This window comes from Lithobates pipiens, unplaced genomic scaffold (assembly GCF_037356315.1).
Source record: "Lithobates pipiens isolate NorthernLeopardFrog02 unplaced genomic scaffold, aLitPip1_a1.2 Scaffold_8, whole genome shotgun sequence".
NCBI lineage: Eukaryota > Metazoa > Chordata > Amphibia > Anura > Ranidae > Lithobates > Lithobates pipiens.
This window is the reverse complement of record NW_027507903.1, coordinates 681,037,728-681,058,641: the sequence shown is the minus strand read 5'-3', so window position 1 is coordinate 681,058,641 and position 20,914 is coordinate 681,037,728. Positions and strand designations below refer to the sequence as shown.

The 20,914-nt window shown below is 52.0% G+C and overlaps 1 protein-coding gene across 2 annotated transcripts in view; it reads left to right on the top strand.

Annotated features, from left to right (window-relative positions):
* Positions 1-20,281, top strand: part of LOC143962098 (NACHT, LRR and PYD domains-containing protein 3-like) — a 117,535-nt gene extending 97,254 nt beyond the window's left edge. The window contains exons 9-11 of one of the 2 annotated variants that reach the window (XM_077471424.1): positions 7,309-7,385; positions 10,503-10,596; positions 17,080-20,281. In XM_077471424.1, coding sequence (XP_077327550.1) covers positions 7,309-7,385; positions 10,503-10,596; positions 17,080-17,128 — 220 coding nt within the window. In that variant the 3' untranslated portion in view covers positions 17,129-20,281. The remainder of the gene's footprint in view (positions 1-7,308; positions 7,386-10,502; positions 10,597-17,079) is intronic. The other variant, XM_077471425.1, reaches the window with a different exon arrangement.
* Positions 20,282-20,914: the final 633 nt, after the last annotated feature.

Here is a 20,914-nt window from a genome sequence, read left to right as displayed (position 1 = left end):
TGCAATAAAACATTTTTTCTCGTGTGTTGTGTTTTTTTTGGGGTACTTTTATTTTACAGGTGAATGGGTAGGGGTACATTGTACCCCATACTCATTCACATAGGGTGGGGGGCGGTATCCGGGGGCCCCCTTCTTAAAGGGGGCTCCCGGATTCCGATAAGCCCCCCGCCCGCAGACCCCGACAACCAACGGCCAGGGTTGTCGGGAAGAGGCCCTTGTCCTCATCAACATGGGGACAAGGTGCTTTGGGGTGGGGGGGCCGCGCGGCCCCCCCTTCCCTAAGGCACCCCCCATGTTGAGGGCACGCAGCCTGGTACGGCTCAGGAGGGGGGGCGCGCTCGCTCGCCCCCCCTTTCCTGGCCGGCCGGGTAGCGTGCTCGGACAAGGGTCTGTTGTGGACTTTGGGGGAACCCCCACGCCGATTTTTTTCGGCGTTGGGTGTCCCTTTAAGTCCATTCCAGGCGGCGGTGCCCGCGACGTCTCCTTCGCGGGCCCCGCCTACCTGTACACGCGCTCGAAATGGGCGGACTTGCCTCCGCCTTACGTGGGCGAGTCCGTTCATTTCAAAAGTTGAGCGAACTGTTTGGCAAACAGTTCGCTGAAACAGTCCGCTCGTGTGTGGGCAAGTCCGCTCATGCAAATTTTGAGCGGACTGTTGCGGCAACTGTTTGACGAACAAAGTTTCAGCGAACAGTCCCCGCGTGTGTACGCGGCCTTAAGTAGGCAGGACTGACGAGCAGGATATCAACAGGTGAGTCACTGTGGAGAGATAGGAGCTGGTCAGCTCAGAGAAGGAAGGGCTGGGCCTTCTGGACTTTGTGAGTGAAACTTTTTATGTATTTTAATTGGTTCACAACAAAACTTTGCTACACCAAGTGGTTGTCTGACACCTCTCTCCCTTCCCTCTTCTGTTGCAGCATGGGTTCTAAGCCTGCTTGGAACAGGCAGCCTTAATTCCCACTTTGGATCACAGTCAGCATTTTTAAACTATCTCCAGGCATTTTTTTTAGTCTTGATTCAAATTGTATGTCCTTGATATTCATCTGGACTGTACACCATACTTTTTTGTGGATATTTATTTTAGTTATTATTGTTGCATTCTGACAGAGAAGGGTAATGCTGAGAACATTGTTTGTCGTGCGTGTATAAAAATGTCCCTCATTTCTCACAGAGCACAACATAAGTCCCCCTTTTCCATCATTTCCTACAGAGCACAGGACAAGCCCCCCCATTTCCATAATTTCCTACAGAGCACAGTACGAGCCCCCCACTTTTACATAATTTCTTAGCCCTTGTACACACACGGTCGGACATTCTGACGGAAAATGTCCAACTGGACCGCGTTGTCGGATAATCCCACCATGTGTGGGCTTCATCTGACTTTTTCCATTGGAATGTCCAACCAACAAAGTTTGAGAGCTGGATATAAAAATTTTCTGACAACATGATCCGATTGGACTTTGTCCGATCGTTTGTGGAGAATTCCGATCGGACAAAGTGCCACGCATGCTCAGATCAAATTCATAGACCAAAGCTATTGGCTACTAGCCTGAACGTAGTCCCGTCGTAACCAAAAATGTCATCAGGTTACGAACGATCGGATTTTCCGACAACTTTGTCCGACCGTGTGTATGCAACACAAGTTTCGGCACAAAATCCCTCGGAAAAAATCATACGGATGTTGTTGTCGGAATGTCTGACTGTGTGTACAAGGGCTTACAGAGCACAGTACGAGCTCCCCCCTTTTCCATCATTTCTTACAGAGCACAGTACGAGCTCCCCCCTTTTCCATCATTTCTTACAGAGCACAGTACGAGCCCCCCTTTTCCATTTTTTTCTTACAGCGCACAGTACGAGCCCCCCCTTTTCCATCATTTCTTACAGAGCACAGTACGAGCCCCCCCTTTTCCATCATTTCTTACAGAGCACAGTACGAGCCCCCCCTTTTCCATCATTTCTTATAGAGCACAGTACGAGCCCCCCCTTTTCCATCATTTCTTACAGAGCACAGTACGAGCCCCCCTTTTCCATTTTTTTCTTACAGCGCACAGTACGAGCCCCCCCTTTTCCATCATTTCTTACAGAGCACAGTACGAGCCCCCCCTTTTCCATCATTTCTTACAGAGCACAGTACGAGCCCCCCCTTTTCCATCATTTCTTATAGAGCACAGTAGGAGCCCCCCCTTTTCCATCATTTCTTACAGAGCACAGTACAAGCCCCCCTTTTCCATCATTTCTTATAGAGCACAGTACGAGCCCCCCCCTTTTCCATCATTTCTTACAGAGCACAGTACGAGCCCCCCTTTTCCATTTTTTTCTTACAGCGCACAGTACGAGCCCCCCCTTTTCCATCATTTCTTACAGAGCACAGTACGAGCCCCCCCTTTTCCATCATTTCTTACAGAGCACAGTACGAGCCCCCCCTTTTCCATAATTTCTTATAGAGCACAGAACGAGCCCCCCCTTTTCCATCATTTCTTACAGAGCACAGTACGAGCCCCCCCTTTTCCATCATTTCTTACAGCGCACAGTACGAGCCCCCCCCTTTTCCATCATTTCTTACAGAGCACAGTACGAGCCCCCCCTTTCCATCATTTCTTACAGAGCACAGTATGAGCCCCCCTTTTCCATAATTTCTTACAGAGCACAGTACGAGCCCCCCCTTTTCCATCATTTCTTACAGAGCACAGTATGAGCCCCCCTTTTCCATAATTTCTTACAGAGCACAGTACGAGCCCCCCCTTTTCCATCATTTCTTACAGCGCACAGTACGAGCCCCCCCTTTTCCATAATTTCTTACAGAGCACAGTACGAGCCCCCCTTTTCCATCATTTCTTACAGCGCACAGTACGAGCCCCCCCTTTCCATCATTTCTTACAGAGCACAGTACGAGCCCCCCCTTTTCCATCATTTCTTACAGCGCACAGTACAAGCCCCCCCTTTTCCATCATTTCTTACAGAGCACAGTACGAGCCCCCGCCTTTTCCATCATTTCTTACAGAGCACAGTACGAGCCCCCCCTTTTCCATCATTTCTTACAGCGCACAGTACGAGCCCCCCCTTTTCCATCATTTCTTACAGCGCACAGTACGAGCCCCCCCTTTCCATCATTTCTTACAGAGCACAGTACGAGCCCCCCTTTTCCATCATTTCTTACAGCGCACAGTACAAGCCCCCCCTTTTCCATCATTTCTTACAGCGCACAGTACGAGCCCCCCCTTTCCATCATTTCTTACAGAGCACAGTACGAGCCACCCCTTTTCCATCATTTCTTACAGCGCACAGTACAAGCCCCCCCTTTTCCATCATTTCTTACAGCGCACAGTACGAGCCCCCCCTTTCCATCATTTCTTACAGAGCACAGTACGAGCCCCCGCCTTTTCCATCATTTCTTACAGAGCACAGTACGAGCCACCCCCTTTTCCATCATTTCTTATAGAGCACAGTACGAGCCCCCCCTTTTCCATCATTTCTTACAGCGCACAGTACGAGCCCCCCCTTTCCATCATTTCTTACAGAGCACAGTACGAGCCCCCCTTTCCATCATTTCTCACAGAGCACAGTACGAGCCCCCCCTTTCCATCAGTTTTTACAGAGCACAGTACAAGCCCCCCCTTTTCTATCATTTCTTACAGCGCACAGTACGAGCCCCCCCTTTTCCATCATTTCTTACAGAGCACAGTACGAGCCCCCCCTTTCCATCATTTCTTACAGAGCACAGGACGAGCCCCCGCCTTTTCCATCATTTCTTACAGAGCACAGTACGAGCCCCCCCTTTCCATCATTTCTTATAGAGCACAGTACGAGCCCCCCTTTCCATCATTTCTCACAGAGCACAGTACGAGCCCCCCCTTTCCATCAGTTCTTACAGAGCACAGTACAAGCCCCCCCTTTTCCATCATTTCTTACAGAGCACAGTACGAGCCCCCCTTTTCCATCATTTCTTACAGCGCACAGTACGAGCCCCCCCTTTCCATCATTTCTTACAGAGCACAGTACGAGCCCCCCCTTTTCCATCATTTCTTACAGAGCACAGTACGAGCCCCCGCCTTTTCCATCATTTCTTACAGCGCACAGTACGAGCCCCCCCCTTTCCATCATTTCTTACAGAGCACAGTACGAGCCCCCGCCTTTTCCATCATTTCTAACAGAGCACAGTACGAGCCCCCGCCTTTTCCATCATTTCTTACAGAGCACAGTACGAGCCCCCGCCTTTTCCATCATTTCTTACAGAGCACAGTACGAGCCCCCCCTTTCCATCATTTCTTACAGAGCACAGTACGAGCCCCCCCTTTTCCATCATTTCTTACAGAGCACAGGACGAGCCCCCCCTTTCCATCATTTCTTACAGAGCACAGTACGAGCCCCCCTTTTCCATCATTTCTTACAGCACACAGTACGAGCCCCCCCTTCCCATCATTTCTTACAGAGCACAGTACGAGCCCCCCCTTTCCATCATTTCTTACAGAGCACAGTACGAGCCCCCCCTTTCCATCATTTCTTACAGAGCACAGTACGAGCCCCCCCTTTTCCATCATTTCTTACAGTGCACAGTACGAGCCCCCCCTTTCCATCATTTCTTACAGAGCACAGTACGAGCCCCCCCTTTTCCATCATTTCTTATAGAGCACAGTACGAGCCCCCCCTTTTCCATCATTTCTTACAGAGCACAGTACGATCCCCCCTTTTCCATCATTTCTTATAGAGCACAGTACGAGCCCCCCCTTTTCCATCATTTCTTACAGAGCACAGTACGAGCCCCCCCTTTTCCATCATTTCTTACTGAGCACAGTACGAGCCCCCCTTTTCCATCATTTCTTACAGAGCACAGTACGAGCCCCCCTTTTCCATCATTTCTTACAGCGCACAGTACGAGCCCCCCCTTTCCATCATTTCTTACAGAGCACAGTACAAGCCCCCCCTTTCCATCATTTCTTACAGAGCACAGTACGAGCCCCCCCCTTTCCATCATTTCTTACAGAGCACAGTACGAGCCCCCCCTTTTCCATCATTTCTTACAGTGCACAGTACGAGCCCCCCCTTTCCATCATTTCTTACAGAGCACAGTACGAGCGCCCCCCTTTTCCATCATTTCTTATAGAGCACAGTACAAGCCCCCCCTTTTCCATCATTCCTTACAGAGCACAGTACGAGCCCCCCCTTTTCCATCATTTCTTATAGAGCACAGTACGAGCCCCCCCTTTTCCATAATTTCTTACAGAGCACAGTACGAGCCCCCCCTTTTCCATCATTTCTTACAGCGCACAGTACAAGCCCCCCCTTTTCCATCATTTCTTACAGCGCACAGTACGAGCCCCCCCTTTCCATCATTTCTTACAGAGCACAGTACGAGCCCCCGCCTTTTCCATCATTTATTACAGAGCACAGTAGGAGCCCCCCCTTTCCATCATTTCTTACAGAGCACAGTACGAGCCCCCGCCTTTTCCATCATTTCTTACAGAGCACAGTACGAGCCCCCGCCTTTTCCATCATTTCTTACAGAGCACAGTACGAGCCCCCCCTTTTCCATCATTTCTTATAGAGCACAGTACGAGCCCCCCCCTTTTCCATAATTTCTTACAGCGCACAGTACGAGCCCCCCCTTTTCCATCATTTCTTATAGAGCACAGTACGAGCCCCCCTTTCCATCATTTCTCACAGAGCACAGTACGAGCCCCCCCTTTCCATCAGTTCTTACAGAGCACAGTACAAGCCCCCCCTTTTCCATCATTTCTTACAGCGCACAGTACGAGCCCCCCTTTCCATAATTTCTTACAGAGTACAGTACGAGCCCCCCTTTTCCATCATTTCTTACAGAGCACAGTACGAGCCCCCCCTTTTCCATCAGTTCTTACAGAGCACAGTACGAGCCCCCCCTTTCCATAATTTCTTACAGAGCACAGTAGGAGCCCCCCCTTTTCCATCATTTCTTACAGAGCACAGTACAAGCCCCCCTTTTCCATCATTTCTTATAGAGCACAGTACGAGCCCCCCCCTTTTCCATCATTTCTCACAGAGCACAGTACGAGCCCCCCCTTTTCCATCATTTCTTACAGCGCACAGTACGAGCCCCCCCTTTCCATCATTTCTTACAGAGCACAGTATGAGCCCCCCTTTTTCCATCATTTCTTACAGAGCACAGTACGGGCCCCCCCCCCCTTTTCCATCATTTCTTATAGAGCACAGTACAAGCCCCCCTTTCCATCATTTCTTACAGAGCACAGTACGAGCCCCCGCCTTTTCCATCATTTATTACAGAGCACAGTAGGAGCCCCCCCTTTCCATCATTTCTTACAGAGCACAGTACGAGCCCCCGCCTTTTCCATCATTTCTTACAGAGCACAGTACGAGCCCCCGCCTTTTCCATCATTTCTTACAGAGCACAGTACGAGCCCCCCCTTTTCCATCATTTCTTATAGAGCACAGTACGAGCCCCCCCCTTTTCCATAATTTCTTACAGCGCACAGTACGAGCCCCCCCTTTTCCATCATTTCTTATAGAGCACAGTACGAGCCCCCCTTTCCATCATTTCTCACAGAGCACAGTACGAGCCCCCCCTTTCCATCAGTTCTTACAGAGCACAGTACAAGCCCCCCCTTTTCCATCATTTCTTACAGCGCACAGTACGAGCCCCCCTTTCCATAATTTCTTACAGAGTACAGTACGAGCCCCCCTTTTCCATCATTTCTTACAGAGCACAGTACGAGCCCCCCCGTTTCCATCAGTTCTTACAGAGCACAGTACGAGCCCCCCCTTTCCATAATTTCTTACAGAGCACAGTAGGAGCCCCCCCTTTTCCATCATTTCTTACAGAGCACAGTACAAGCCCCCCTTTTCCATCATTTCTTATAGAGCACAGTACGAGCCCCCCCCCCTTTTCCATCATTTCTCACAGAGCACAGTACGAGCCCCCCCTTTTCCATCATTTCTTACAGCGCACAGTACGAGCCCCCCCTTTCCATCATTTCTTACAGAGCACAGTATGAGCCCCCCTTTTTCCATCATTTCTTACAGAGCACAGTACGGGCCCCCCCCCCCTTTTCCATCATTTCTTATAGAGCACAGTACAAGCCCCCTTTTCCATCATTTCTTACAGCGCACAGTACGAGCCCCCCCTTTTCCATCATTTCTTACAGCGCACAGTACGAGCCCCCCCTTTTCCATCATTTCTTACAGAGCACAGTACGAGCCCCCCCCTTTTCCATCATTTCTTATAGAGCATAGTACGAGCTCGCCCCCCCCCCCTGCTTTTCCATCATCACAGATACATTTGCCCCTCTAACGCTATCATTTTATTCTTCTTTGAAGGCTTGGAAGATGGGGTGTATCTATAGAGAGAAGAAGATTAGAAAATTGTCTGTTCCACCTCCCCCGCTACTTTGCAGGTAATACAGAGATCCTGATATGAAGAAAAACCCTCAGCTTATTTTCTCTTTCTGTTCCTTAAAAATAGCATTCCAGTAAAAGTTTATCTTTGTGTTCTTTCTAAGGCTGGGTTCACACCAGAGCGATGCGGGAACGCCGCGAATCCGCTGCCTTTTCCCGCATCGCATGCCTCCCGCCTGCAGTTCACACTGCCCTATGCGGACTGCTGGAAGTGTCAATGAAATCTTAATGACACCCCCAGATCAGTCCGCATATCGCAGTGCGATCTGCAAACTCGGACAGGAATCGGATCGCATGGTGTGAACACCCATGCGATCCGATTCTGCTGCGGACCAAAAAAAGGGTCCTGTGCAAGTTTGCGGCGGGTGCGATGCGAATTCAGCCATACTATCTGTATGGCTGAACTCGCATCGCTACAGAGATCGGATGAGATTTGCACTGCAGTGCGGTGCGAATCACATCCGGGTCTCCCACCCGCAGCGGTGTGAACCCAGCCTAAATGGCATCATTTCTGCTCAGTATGGTCCACTTCCACTTCCTGTGCCCCCTTCTCAGTGCCGATCCCATGGGGACACCCAACTATTGAACTACAAGCCTACAGGGGAACACTGTCTGCACCACACACACATGTGCCCAGGCACCAGATCACTGCCACAACACTGCCTCCATTGTCAATATATGTCACCCCCCCCCCCCCCGGTGTATTGTGTGTCATTCCCCAAAGGCATTATGTGTCACCCCTTTCCCAGAGCATTTTATGTCATCCCCCATCAGCAAACTTCACTATAGTGTTAGACACATGTACAGTCATGTGTAAAATATGTATAAAAATAGACACCCCTCAAAAATAACATTTATATTGTATAGTTTACATAATGTGTCCAACGGGCCTGGAACTAAAATCCTGCTCTGAAAAGAGGACACGTTTCCTAGAACAATGCATGCACAGCAGGTGGAAAGGAAACTGCAGTAACTTGTTTCTGGTGGGAACTTCCTGACTAGTGTAGTCTGAATGTTCCCCTTATACTATTTCTTACCTATTAGGAACGAGACCACACCATAGGTTGGAGTAAAACTGGCCACAACAGCCTTTATTAAACATAACTCAAAATTCACTCCAATAACTTGTAAATATGAAAATATATAAATATATATAAATATATAAATATAAATAACTTTATTAACATTAAACCACATTAAAATAACATTAACTGCCCATTCTGGTGATCTCTGACGGTGACCCCACTTAAGCCAATACCAAATCACTGCGGTACACCTGACCAACTTCCCAAAGGCCTCCACCTGTGACCGGTCGGAGACAACTTCCGCCAGTGAACATAACCATATTCCCTCCAACGTTCAGGAATACCCAGAGGGGCCGATCGTTAGATGAGCCCCCCACACCCTCAGATCCCTTCTGAGTACCTGTCTACCGTCAGAAACCACCAGAAAACACACCGCCACAGCCCGAAAGGGTGACCCCCTCAACCTTGAGGGCCACCCCACACCCGAAGAGCTTTCTGTATCCCCTCCTGTAAGCCAAAGGACCAGAGGTCAATCCCCACATCCGATAGGTGAACGCCATCCCGCCGAAGATAAAGCCCTACATTCACCTCCAATTCCCTATGTCTAACCACAATGCCCCCGTTCTGCACTACAAACCGCCCAACTACCTTATTAACCCTAATCCTAGTTTTTTCAAGGCTGGCTAAAGACCTAGCCCCCCGCCACACCGTTCTGGCCACAATGTCCGACCACACCAAAATGGTGCCCGGGAAAAGGACTCGCATGCGCAACACATCAGCCTTAATATCCGCCAAAATGTCCTTCACCTTCCGAACTCCCAGGTCATTGCCTCCCGCATGAACAACCAGCACATCCGGGGGCCTATCCCTCAAAGCGAAGCGCTCCACCTCCCTCATGACACGCTCCCACTTCATGCCCGGGAAACCCAACCACATCACCCTAGCTACCCGCCTGGGGATACCCAATTGCCTGCCTGCTGGTAGAGAATCACCTCTCCTGGCCCCCCAGCAGACGTACGAATGCCCCAGGATCCAAACGAGGCGTTGAGAACCTCCATCTGGAATGAAAACAAGAGAATTAACACAACCACCAAAGGAATGTTATAAGCACAGTCCTCCCCCCCATAAATCCAACAGCAAACAACACCCCCAGCCGCACCCACCTTACCCCAGTAGCAACTGCGGCCGGACATAGGACCGGAACCTCCGGGACTCCCATCTACCAATCCGGCGAACCACCGCCTCCTCCAGCCCACATCGAGCCGCTTCCGTAGCCGCCCCAATCCGAAAAGAGTGGGACGCGTAGTCCCGCTCATCCAAACCCACCGCCCTCAGGCATTGCCGAAAGACCGACACAAACTGAAACCGGGATAGAAAAGAGCCCTCCGCGTGCACTAAAAAGGGGCCCGCCCCCGCAGGCCGTACCGCCCGGAAAGCCCGTACCGCCGCCACCGGGCACACTACCGAGCCCGGAAGGGCAAGCAGCGTAATCGCCACTCCCTTGCCCCGTTGATCAGTCTTGGACCTACGCAACCGTATACTCACCCGATCCGCAACCACCTGCACATCCTGATCCAACAGACCCCCAGCCACCCGTTTGGAGCGACACACCAACTCCCCTATCCTAAACGCCCCATAAAACGCCAACGAAAACGCTGCCGTAAACAGAACGGTCTCGTAAGCAGACGAGCAAACGTCCACCAGCCGAGAACAAATTGCCACCAAATTGTCAAACGACACCGGCCGGCGCGCATCCCGACCCTTCCAATCCCTCCTGTACCCCTTCAACGTTTGCCGCACCCAAAAATCCTTAGTCCCGTCCGGCTCCCCCCACAGTTTGAACAAAAAGGCCAACCCCGCCAGCTTCCGCTCAATAGACGCGGGAGACAGGCCCGTCTCAATGTTCCGGGCCACCCAGTACAATACCACCCAGCGCCGGTCGGAGCCCCGACCAGCCACTCCAACCTCCCGCAGGAACGCCCACCATTCCGCCCACACTCTAGAATAAGCGGACCATGTAGCCTCACTCAACGACCTTTTTAACCAACCTGCGGCGATTCCAAGGGAAGCTCCCACATCCACCCGGGGCAGGGCGCCCCCGACTCCTCCGCTCCCGGCGCCAGCTGCCGGAACTTGTCCCACTGAAAACGAGAGAGCGAGTCAGCCAAAGAATTCTCCACCCCAGGTATGTGCACAGCATAAACGTAAACATTGAGCCGCAAACAGCGAAAGACCAGCTGTCGCAGCAGCCGGATGACCGGGGGGGAGGAAGCAGTCATCCGATTGAGGACCTGAACCACCCCCATGTTATCGCAATTGATGCGCAACTTCAAATTACGAAACTCCGCCCCCCACAGCTCCAATGCCAACACTATCGGGAACAATTCTAGCAAAACCAAATTGCCCAACAACCCCGCAACCTCCCAGGAGCGTGGCCAAGGTTCCGCACTCCACCGACCCCGGAAAAATGCCCCATAACCCGTAGAGCCAGCCGCGTCAGTAACCAACTCCACATCGAAGTTGCTCACCGGCCCCGACATCCACATGGCCCGCCCATTATACGACTCCAAAAATTCATGCCAAGCCCGCAGGTCCTCCCGGTGTTCCCTTCGCAAACGCACAAAATGGGTAGGGGCGGTCACCCCGGCGGTGGCCCCCGACAGCCGTCGGCAGAACACACGGCCCATAGGGATGATCCGGCAAGCGAAATTCAGCTTGCCCAACAGGGACTGCAGGGCCCGAAGCTGAACCTTCGGCCGGCCCTGCATTCCCGCCAACTCCGCCTGCAGATCCCGTAATTTATTCTCCGGCAAGCGACACTCCATTGCCAGAGAATCAATCACGATCCCCAAAAAACTCAATTCCGTCACCGGGCCCTCCGTCTTATCCCCCGCCAATGGCACCCCGAACCTGCCCGCAATGTGCTGCAACGTGGACAGAAGAATCGCACACACATTGGAGGCAGGCGGGCCCACGCACAGAAAGTCATCCAAATAGTGGATGACCGACTCCAGGCCCGAAACATCTCTCACCACCCATTCCAAAAATGAGCTAAAAGCTTCAAAATAGGCGCATGAAATGGAACAACCCATGGGCAGGCACAAGTCTACATAAAACTTGCCCCGCCAATGGCATCCCAACAGCCGGAAGCTGTCCGGGTGGACCGGCAGAAGACGAAACGCCGATTCCACATCCGCCTTGGCCATGAGAGCCCCACGACCATACCGCCTGACCCACCGTACCGCCGCGTCAAAAGACGTGTAGGAAACCGTACACGCCTCCGGGTCAATGAAATCATTGACCGACCCCCCTTTCGGAAAAGACAGGTGATGAATCAAGCGAAACTTCCCCGGCTCCTTCTTAGGAACCACTCCCAACGGGGAGACCACCAGGTCCCCCCACGGCTGCACTTCGAAAGGACCGCCCATCCGGCCCAGCGCCACCTCCTTACCCAATTTGTCATCCACAACCCCCGGGTGATCTAAAGCCGATCGCAAATTCCTGGCCAACGGCGGCACCCCTACCAAAGAACAGGGAATCCTAAAACCGTCCCGAAAACCCGAAATCAACCCCCGCGCCGCCTCACCATCCGGATACCTATTTAGGAAAGGAAGCATCCTTCCCAGGTTCACCGGCGTCATCCCTTTTGTGACCGGCGGCACCGGCGCGCTGACCTTTTTTGAAACAGCGGGACAGGGGGTGGGTGCCGCCGCACCCGGAGCACTCATGCTTGAAACGGCACGCGCCCCCGAATTTACAAGCCCCTTCATTAAAGGGCCAGCACACCCCCCACTTCTTTCCGGCCGGCAGTCCCGAGGACGACGCACTCCCGGCCCCCCCCTGAAGAAACGGAGCGGGCGTCCGCGGAGCAGACATAAGCCTCATCCAGAGGCTTATGTCCTTGTGATCCCAGCGCAGGTCAGCCCGCACTGCCTTACGCTGACGAAACTGCTCATCATAGCGCAGCCACGCCAGCCCTCCGTACACCCGATGAGCCTCACCAATCGCGTCCAGGTAACAAAATAACGCCGAGCAGTGCTCGGGGTTCTTTTCCCCTATCACGCTAGCCAAGATAGCGAACGCCTGAAGCCAATTCGCAAATGTGCGCGGGATCAGCCGATACCTACGCTTCTCCTCGTCGTCCTTCTTGGAACTGTCCGGCTTGACCCTGTCCAAATTAAATTTCTCGAGGGGGAGCAAAGAGAAAATCTCCACATACTCACCCTTGCCGATCTTGTCCCGCACCTCCTGCTTCAAATGCGCCCCCAACGGGCCTTCAAAACAAACATAAACTTCGCACCGGGCAGCCTCCGCGATCCTAACCAGGTCAGACCGCGCCCCCGGGTCCGCGGGCACCGGGGGGACCCCCGAGCCCACAGCCCCCGCTTCCATGCCCCCCGACACCGCAGCCGGCGGTGCATCCCGCGCAGGCACAGCCTCCGCCCCCCCGGCCCCCCCCCCCAGTACCCAACCAGGGGGCCACCTGAGGCGACCCCGAGCCCCCAGCAAACTTACCAACAAGGGCCTGCAGCCCCTCCAACAGCTCCTGCAACGGACCTGACGGCCCCCCCGGGGCCACTGGCCCCGCCCCCTGCGATGAACCAGCCGAAACCCCCCCAAGACGTCCCGGGATCCCGGGGGCACCGCACCCCCCTGCGCCACCCCCATCAGACCCCGCAAAGCATCCGCCAGCAATGTAGACTCCCGCAACTTACCCGGCCCCCCTGGGGCCTCGGCGACCGGCACCGGTCCGGGTGCAGAAAAGGACACCTCCTCATCCTGGGACAGCTCGCTCTCCGAACCGACCTCACCAGCGCGCACCGGGGACGCAGCCATCCCCCTGTGCTCCGAGCGGTCCGTCCGGACCATGCGATCCGGGACTGCAGGCAATGTCCTCCTCCCCCCGCCGCCCCCGGCATGCCGGCGTCTAAAACCAGCCCTGCCAGGCACCTTGGCGGCCTTCCGCGACCCTCCCTCCCCCCCCCCCAGCATGCGACCCCCCCGGTGCGCCCCCCTCCCCCCCACCGCGCGGATGCTGGCCTCAGACCCAGCATGCCGCAGATCCCCCGCCACGTGCACCCCCCCCTGGCCCTCAAACCCAGAGCCATCCGCACCCCCCCCCACCTCCACCGGGCCCCGTGCAGTCCCGGCGCCATTGCCATGCGGCCGCGAAGCCCCGCCCCCCTCCGGTCGGCGGCGCAACGACCGCCCGGACCGGGGAGAGCTGAGAATCTGCCGTTTCGCCGGGGGGACCGATCGGTCCTCCCCCGGGCTCCGGGAGTCACGAGGCGGCCGAGGAGTAGGCCCAGGAGAAGAACGCGCCGGAGGCCGAGACCTCCGCGCGCGCAGTGGAACCTCACCTGTCCCGCCGCCGTCCACATCGCCGTCCGCCAGGTCACCCACGCGTTCCCGCAGCCAGTCCGCTCCGTGCACCTCCGCCGCTCGTCGCAGCCGCGCGAAGAGTCCCTCGAGGTCCGCCATAGCAGAGGAGCAGCGAAAAACTGCCTCCTCTGTATCACACTGGGCTCCGAATGATCCCTTAAAGCCACACCTCTCCCTTTTATGTGACCCCTCCCCTACACTGAACTTGTTTCCTGCAAACCTCTTTCTCCACTCCACCCCCTAAAGCTTAACCCTCTGTGTCCCTCATCCACACTGTCATGTCCAGCACTCCTTATATCATTTCATTCTTAATCCGTGCTTCTCTTTCAGTTGCACCCTGTTCCCCCAGGGTAATATACAGTATCTCACAAAAGTGAGTAGACCCCCTCAAATTTGTTTGTAAATATAGCTTATTCTATCTTTTCATGTGACAACACTGAAGAAATGACACTTGTGTACAATGTAAAGTAGTGAGTGTACAGCTTGTATAACAGTGTAAATTTGCCGTCCCCTCAAAATAACTCAACACACAGCCATTAATGTCTAAACCGCGTGAAAATGTCCAAATTGGGCCCAATTAGTAATTTTCCCTCCCCGGTGTCATGTGACTCTTTAGTGTTTCAAGGTCTCAGGTATGAATGGGGAGCAGGTGTGTTAAATTTGGTGTTATCGCTCTCACTCTCTCCTACTGGTCACTGGAAGTACAACATGGCCCCTCATGGCAAAGAACTGAGGATCTGAAAAAAGAATTGTTGCTGTACATAAAGATGGCCTAGGCTATAATAAGATTGGCAATACCCTGAAACTGAGCTGCAGCATGGTGGCCAAGACCATACAGTGGTATAACAGGACAGGTTCCACTCAGAACAGGCCTCACCATGGTCCACCAAAGAAGTTGAGGTCATGTGCTCAGCGTCATATCCAGAGCTTGTCTTTGGGAAATAGACGTATGAGTGCTCTCAGCATTGCTGCAGAGGTTGTAGGGGTGGGGGTCAGCCTGTCAGTGCTCAGACCATACGCCGCACGCGGCATCAAATTGGTCTGCATGGCTGTCGTCCCAGAAGGAAGCCTCTTCTAAAGACGATGCACAAGAAAGCCTGCAAACAGTTTGCTGAAGACAAGCAGACTAAAGCCGCGTACACACGTAGCCGCCTGTCCGACGTACTTAGACTGGCGGACTTCCCGCCAGACTGTCCGTCGGACTCTCCGAACGGGCTACTTGCCCACACACGGCACTTTTTCAGCGGACTAATACGGCGTACTAAGTGCGCCGTACTATCTGCCCTACTTTTGAAATGAACGGACTCGCCCACACACGGGGAGGAAAGTCCGCTCATTTCAAGCGCGTCTGCAGGTAGGCGGGGCCCGAGAAGGAGACGCTGCTGGCCCCGCCACCTGGTATGGACTTAAAGGGGACCCCAATGCCGAAAAAAATCGGCGTGGGGGTCCCCCCCAAGTCCACAATAGACCCTTGTCCGAGCACGCTACCCGGTCGGCCAGGAAAGGAGGGGCCCCCCCCTTCTGAGCCATACCAGGCCGCACGGCCCCCCCACCCCAAAGCACCTTGTCCCCATGTTGATGAGGACAAGGGCCTCTTCCCGACAACCCTGGCCGTTGGTTGTCGGGGTCTGCGGGCGGGGGGGTTATCGGAATCCGGGAGCCCCCTTTAAGAAGGGGGCCCCCGGATACCGGCCCCCCACCCTATGTGAATGAGTATGGGGTACAATGTACCCCTACCCATTCACCTGTAAAATAAAAGTACAAAAAAAACCACAACACACGAGATAAAATAGTTTATTGCACAGCTCCGGGGGTCTTCCGTCTTCGGGGGTCTTCTCGCCGGACTCCTCCGCTATCTTCTTGTAGCTCGTTTACTAGCGGAGGAGCCCGGCTTTCTTCTTCATCACCGCGGCCTCTTCTTCCGACTTCAGGGGTCTTGTCCCCCTCTTCGGTTCTTCTGCCGGGCCACCGCACCTTCTTCTAGCTCTTTTACAGGCGGTGGCCCGGTCTTCTGTCGCCGCCGCCGCCACCTTCCGTTCTTCTTCTTCTTCTTCTCCTTCTTCTCCTGGAGATGTTGACTCGACGCTCTCTCCGGCCGCAATGCCGGGGACGCGCTGCGCGGGGACTTATATAGGGACATGGGGCGGTGTCACTTGGGTTGGCGACATAACATTCACCAGCTCCGTGATGTCATCATGGAGGAGTGGAAGAGGACTCCAGTGGCAACCTGTGAAGCTCTGGTGAACTCCATGACCAAGAGGGTTAAGGCAGTGCTGGAAAATAATGGTGGCCACACAAAATATTGACACTTTGTGCCCAAAGGGGTGTACTCACTTGTGTTGCCAGCGGTTTAGACATTAATGGCTGTGTGTTGAGTTATTTTGAGGGGACGGCAAATTTACACTGTTATACAAGCTGTACACTCACTACTTTACATTGTAGACAAGTGTCATTTCTTCAGTGTTGTCACATCAAAAGAGAGAAGAAAATATTTACAAAAATGTGAGGGGTGTACTGACTTTTGTGAGATCCTGTGTATCCTTGTGTCATTGCAGGTAAGAAATATCAAATCCAGAGCCGTAACTAACACTAGTGCATCTTATGCCGCGTACACACGGGCGAATTGTCCGGCGTACTTAGTCCAGCAAACAATCCGGTGGATAGTCCGGCGGACTTTCTACCGAACGGACTTGGCCACACAGGGACACACAGAAAGTCCGGCGTTTGCTAGCGCGATGACGTACAGCACGTACGACGGGACTAGAAAAAGGAAGTTCAATAGCCAGTAGCCAATAGCTTCCTTTTTAGTACTTGCTTCTGAGCATGCGTCATTCTTAGTCCGGCGGACTAGTATACTCACGAACGTACTGTGCGCTGAAACCCAAGTCCGGCAGAAAGATTGGAGTGCAAAACTACTTTCTAAGTCCGCCGGACTTTACGCTGGAAAAGTCAGCTGAAGCCCACACACGATCGAATTGTCCGCTGAAATGCGTTTCGGCGGACTAAGTACGCCGGACAATTCGCTCGTGTGTACGTGGCATGAGTGTATGTTCATGTGACAGTGTAATAGGAGAACAAGCTGCCTGATTGTTTTTGTAGTTTTGCAGATTTGTGTTTCTAGTGTACAGGACAATGTGATTTTGGCACCCCATTACTAAAATGTTATTCAGAAGAATTTGGGACTATATGCGCACGGTTTTATGTATGTTTTGTTGTATTTTATGATTGTTTTGTTTAGTTGCACCCTATTTCCCCCACAGTAATTTATGTCCTTGTGTCATTGCAGCTCCCGTTTTTGTAACACCCCAATTTTACCAGCCCCTATCCCACAATGAAATGCATTCAGCATTTGTGCGACCAAAAAAAAAAGAAAGCAGAGAAGTCACAGAAGTGATCCCTTCACGTTAAAACAGCGAGTGAAAGAAAACTTCTGCAATTTCTGTGATAAAGAAGGGGGCAGCTTGTCTGCAAAGGAATAAAGACAGCCTGCGGTGCTGTGAAGGAAATATGATAAATGAACCCTTGTGGTGCCAGAAATATAACATTTGCCAATGGAGATGGAGAGCGTACAAGAGGAAATCTCTAACTCAGATGATAGTCAGAGAGCTGATTGAAACCTGTCAGTTTATCGAAGCATCGGAAGAAAATATGGCAAGAGGCAAAACCCATCACCATTACATGGGGATAGCTAATGAGGCACTGGACGAATTGGTAGAGTCTGAGAGTGAAGAGACTGTCATGGAATTTCTACAGGCAACTAGAAAATGAATCTCTGAATTACAGAAAAGAGAGAACGCTCAAACACAAAGTGATAGCGACAAAGATTCCCAAACTTAAAAACTACCAGTAGAATCTTTTAAATAACAGAACCACATGTAGCACTACCCCCAAAGGAGCTGCTGGTTAGATTTGGGCTTACCGTTACCTTCTGTTCTCCTCGTTGCACCTCTAGGGGATGTCCCGTGGTAGATGGCCCAGTAACTTGAGAGACTGACAACAGATCCAATTGAATGGGTTTTATTTGCAAAACATAGACAATGAAACAGTCTCTTAAATTGGGATCAGAGGGTTGGAAAGGAAATTCAGGTACTCTTAGTCCTTGTACACACAGTCGGACATTCCGACAACAAAATCTGTCGGATTTTGTCCGAAACTTGTGTTGCATACACACGGTTGGACAAAGTTGTCGGAAAATCCGATCGTACGTAACGTGATGACGTTATTTCGTTAGGACGGGACTACGTTCAGGCTAGTAGCCAATAGCTTTGGTCTAGGAATTTGATCTGAGCATGCGTGGCACTTTGTCCGATCGGAATTCTCTACACACAATCGGACAAAGTCCGATCGGATCATGTTGTCGGAAAGCTTTATAGCCCAGCTCTAAAACTTTGTCCGTCAGATATTCCGACGGAAACAGTCCGATGGAGCCCACACACAGTCGGATTATCCAACAACACGGTCCGATCGGACATTTTCCATCAGAAATGTCTGACCGCGTGTACAAGGGCTTAGTGTCAAAGTCAAAATGTTGAAGAACTTGCTTACTTTGACTGCATACAGAGAATAGCCATTCGCAACTGGATGATCACTCAAGTTGGACAGTCCTTCTCTCACAAGGTCTAGCGGCCAACAAGGTTCTTACTCAGGAACAAGTCTCTGCCACAGACCTTGTTGTAGAACATACAAGATAATGTCTCTGCCACAGACGTTGTTGTAGAACACGTAGGGAAACTAAACTTGAAGAACACTCGTAGGATACCTGGATCTTTCAGCCAGCTTGCTGATATCCACAAGACCAGATTCTCTTGGGTACTTCAGCCCTCCCAGGCTCTTACTAAGAAACCAAACTGTACGTGGTCTTCTTCTGAAGAGTCCTCCCCTGAAATGCTTGAAGTCACTGGGTCTCTCCCAAACCGGAGACCTCACTCAACCACCTCAGAATCTTCCTTTAATTTCCTTGCCTCGGGCTAACCAGCCCCGAGACATCAAAATCGGGTGGATCCGCACCCCAGGCCATAGCCTTCCTGGGGACTGGTCAGGAGGACCAGCACCATGAAGTCATTACATCCTTCTGGACCAGAACCCCGAACCACGTGATGTCCGCATCTTAAATACCCTCTCCCAGAAAGCACAGCGAGAGCGCCACTCTCACTGGGTGGGCTCCAAGAGAGAGTAACTTAAGCACCTAACCAGACCATAGTTCCATGCCTGCCAGAAGAGACAGTGTCCCCTGTGGCCAGGCTGAACATCTCACAGTCCAGTCAGACTAATGCTGAAGTCTAAATTTAGACAATTATACTCAAACCAAACTGCAGTTCAGGCATAACTTTAACTTTGAAAAACGCATAGCGTGTGCTCTTCAGGAGCCGCCGCTACACACATGTAGAAAAAAATTCCAAGAAACCACTAAAATGATGGAGGAGCAGATTAACCTCTTGCGCCCGAGCTATCGCCGAAAGATGGCTGGAGCGTGGACCTAAATTTCCCGGGAGGGCACCAATGTACGTCCTCCTGTGCATGAGCTGCCTGCATGCCCCCTGCGGGTCATATCCAGAGCGCCCCCTGTGATCAATGAGTCCATGAGACTCGGCCCCTTACCACATGATCAGCTGTCAGCCAATGACAGCTGATCACATGAAGCAGAAGCGGATTAGCAGATTGTATAAATGGAACATCAGCTCCCTGCACACAGAGAGCCACTGCCGCCTCATCAGTGCCCACCGGTGCCTCATCAATAGTGCCACCTATCAGTGCTAGCTATCAGTGTCACCCATCAGTGCCACCTAGGAGTGCCCACCAATGCCACCTACTGCCCCATACACACGGTCGGATTTTCCTATGGAAAATGTTGGATGGGACCTTGTTGTCGGAAATTCCGACTGTGTGTAGGCTCCATCGTACATTTTCCATGGGAATTTCCGTCACACAAAATTTGAGATCTGGATCTCAAATTTTCCGACAACAAAATCCGTTGTCGGAAATTCCGAGCGTGTGTACACAATTCCGACGCACAAAGTTCCACGCATGCTCGGAACCAAGCAGAAGAGCCGCACTGGCTATTGAACTTAATTTTTCTCGGCTCGTCGTACGCGTCGTACGTCACCGCGTTCTTGGCGGTCGGAATTTCCGACCAACTTTGAGGCAAGTTTGAGCCAACATCCGTCTGAAAAAATCCATGGGTTTTGTTGTCGGAATGTCCGGTCGTGTGTACGGGGCATGCCAGTTCTGCCCATCAGTGTGACTACCAGTGCCGCCTATCAGTGCCCCGTATCAGTGTCCACCAGTGCCTCATCATCAGTGCTGCCTATCAGTGTCACCTACCAGTGCCTATCAGTGCAGCCCATCATTGCCACCTATCAGTGCCAATCAGTGCTCCCTTATCATCGCCCATCAGTGAAGCCCCATCAGCGCACCTCAATGAAGGAGAAAAATTATCTGTTTGCAAAATGTTATAACAAACTATTAAAACTGTTTTTGTTTCTTCAAAATTTCCTGTATTTTTTTGTTTGTTTAGCCAAAAATAAAAACCCCAGTACCACCAAAAGAAAGCTCTATTTATGTAAAAAAAATGCTAAAAATGTCATATGGGTACAATGTTGCATGACGGCGCAATTGTGATTCAAAGTGTGACAGCGCTGAAAGGTGAAAATTGGCCTGAGCAGGATGGGGGAGAAAGTGCCCGGTAAGCAAGTGTTAAAGAACTCAGCATTACAAATAAAAATTCTAGGGAAAGCCATTCACAATCAGAACTTATTTTAGCTGCTATGGCCCCATATGCACTATTATGCCGCGTACACATGACCGGACTTTCCGCGGAAAAAAAGGTCCGACAGTCTTCTCGACAGAGTTCAGACGGACTTTCCGAACGAATGGACTTGCCAAAATACGAACGAACTAAGTCCATTTCAAAGTCCGTTCGTTTTGAACGTGGTGACGTAAACGGGACTAAAAAAAGGAAATTCAATAGCCAGTAGCCAATACCTGCCCTTGCGTCTTATTTGGTCCGTCCGACAAGCACACAGATGAGCGCTTTTCCCGATTTGAGTCCGTATTGAGTCCCTTGGATAGATTTGAAACATGTTCTATTTCTAGGTCCGCTGGATTTTATTCCCGTAAAATGA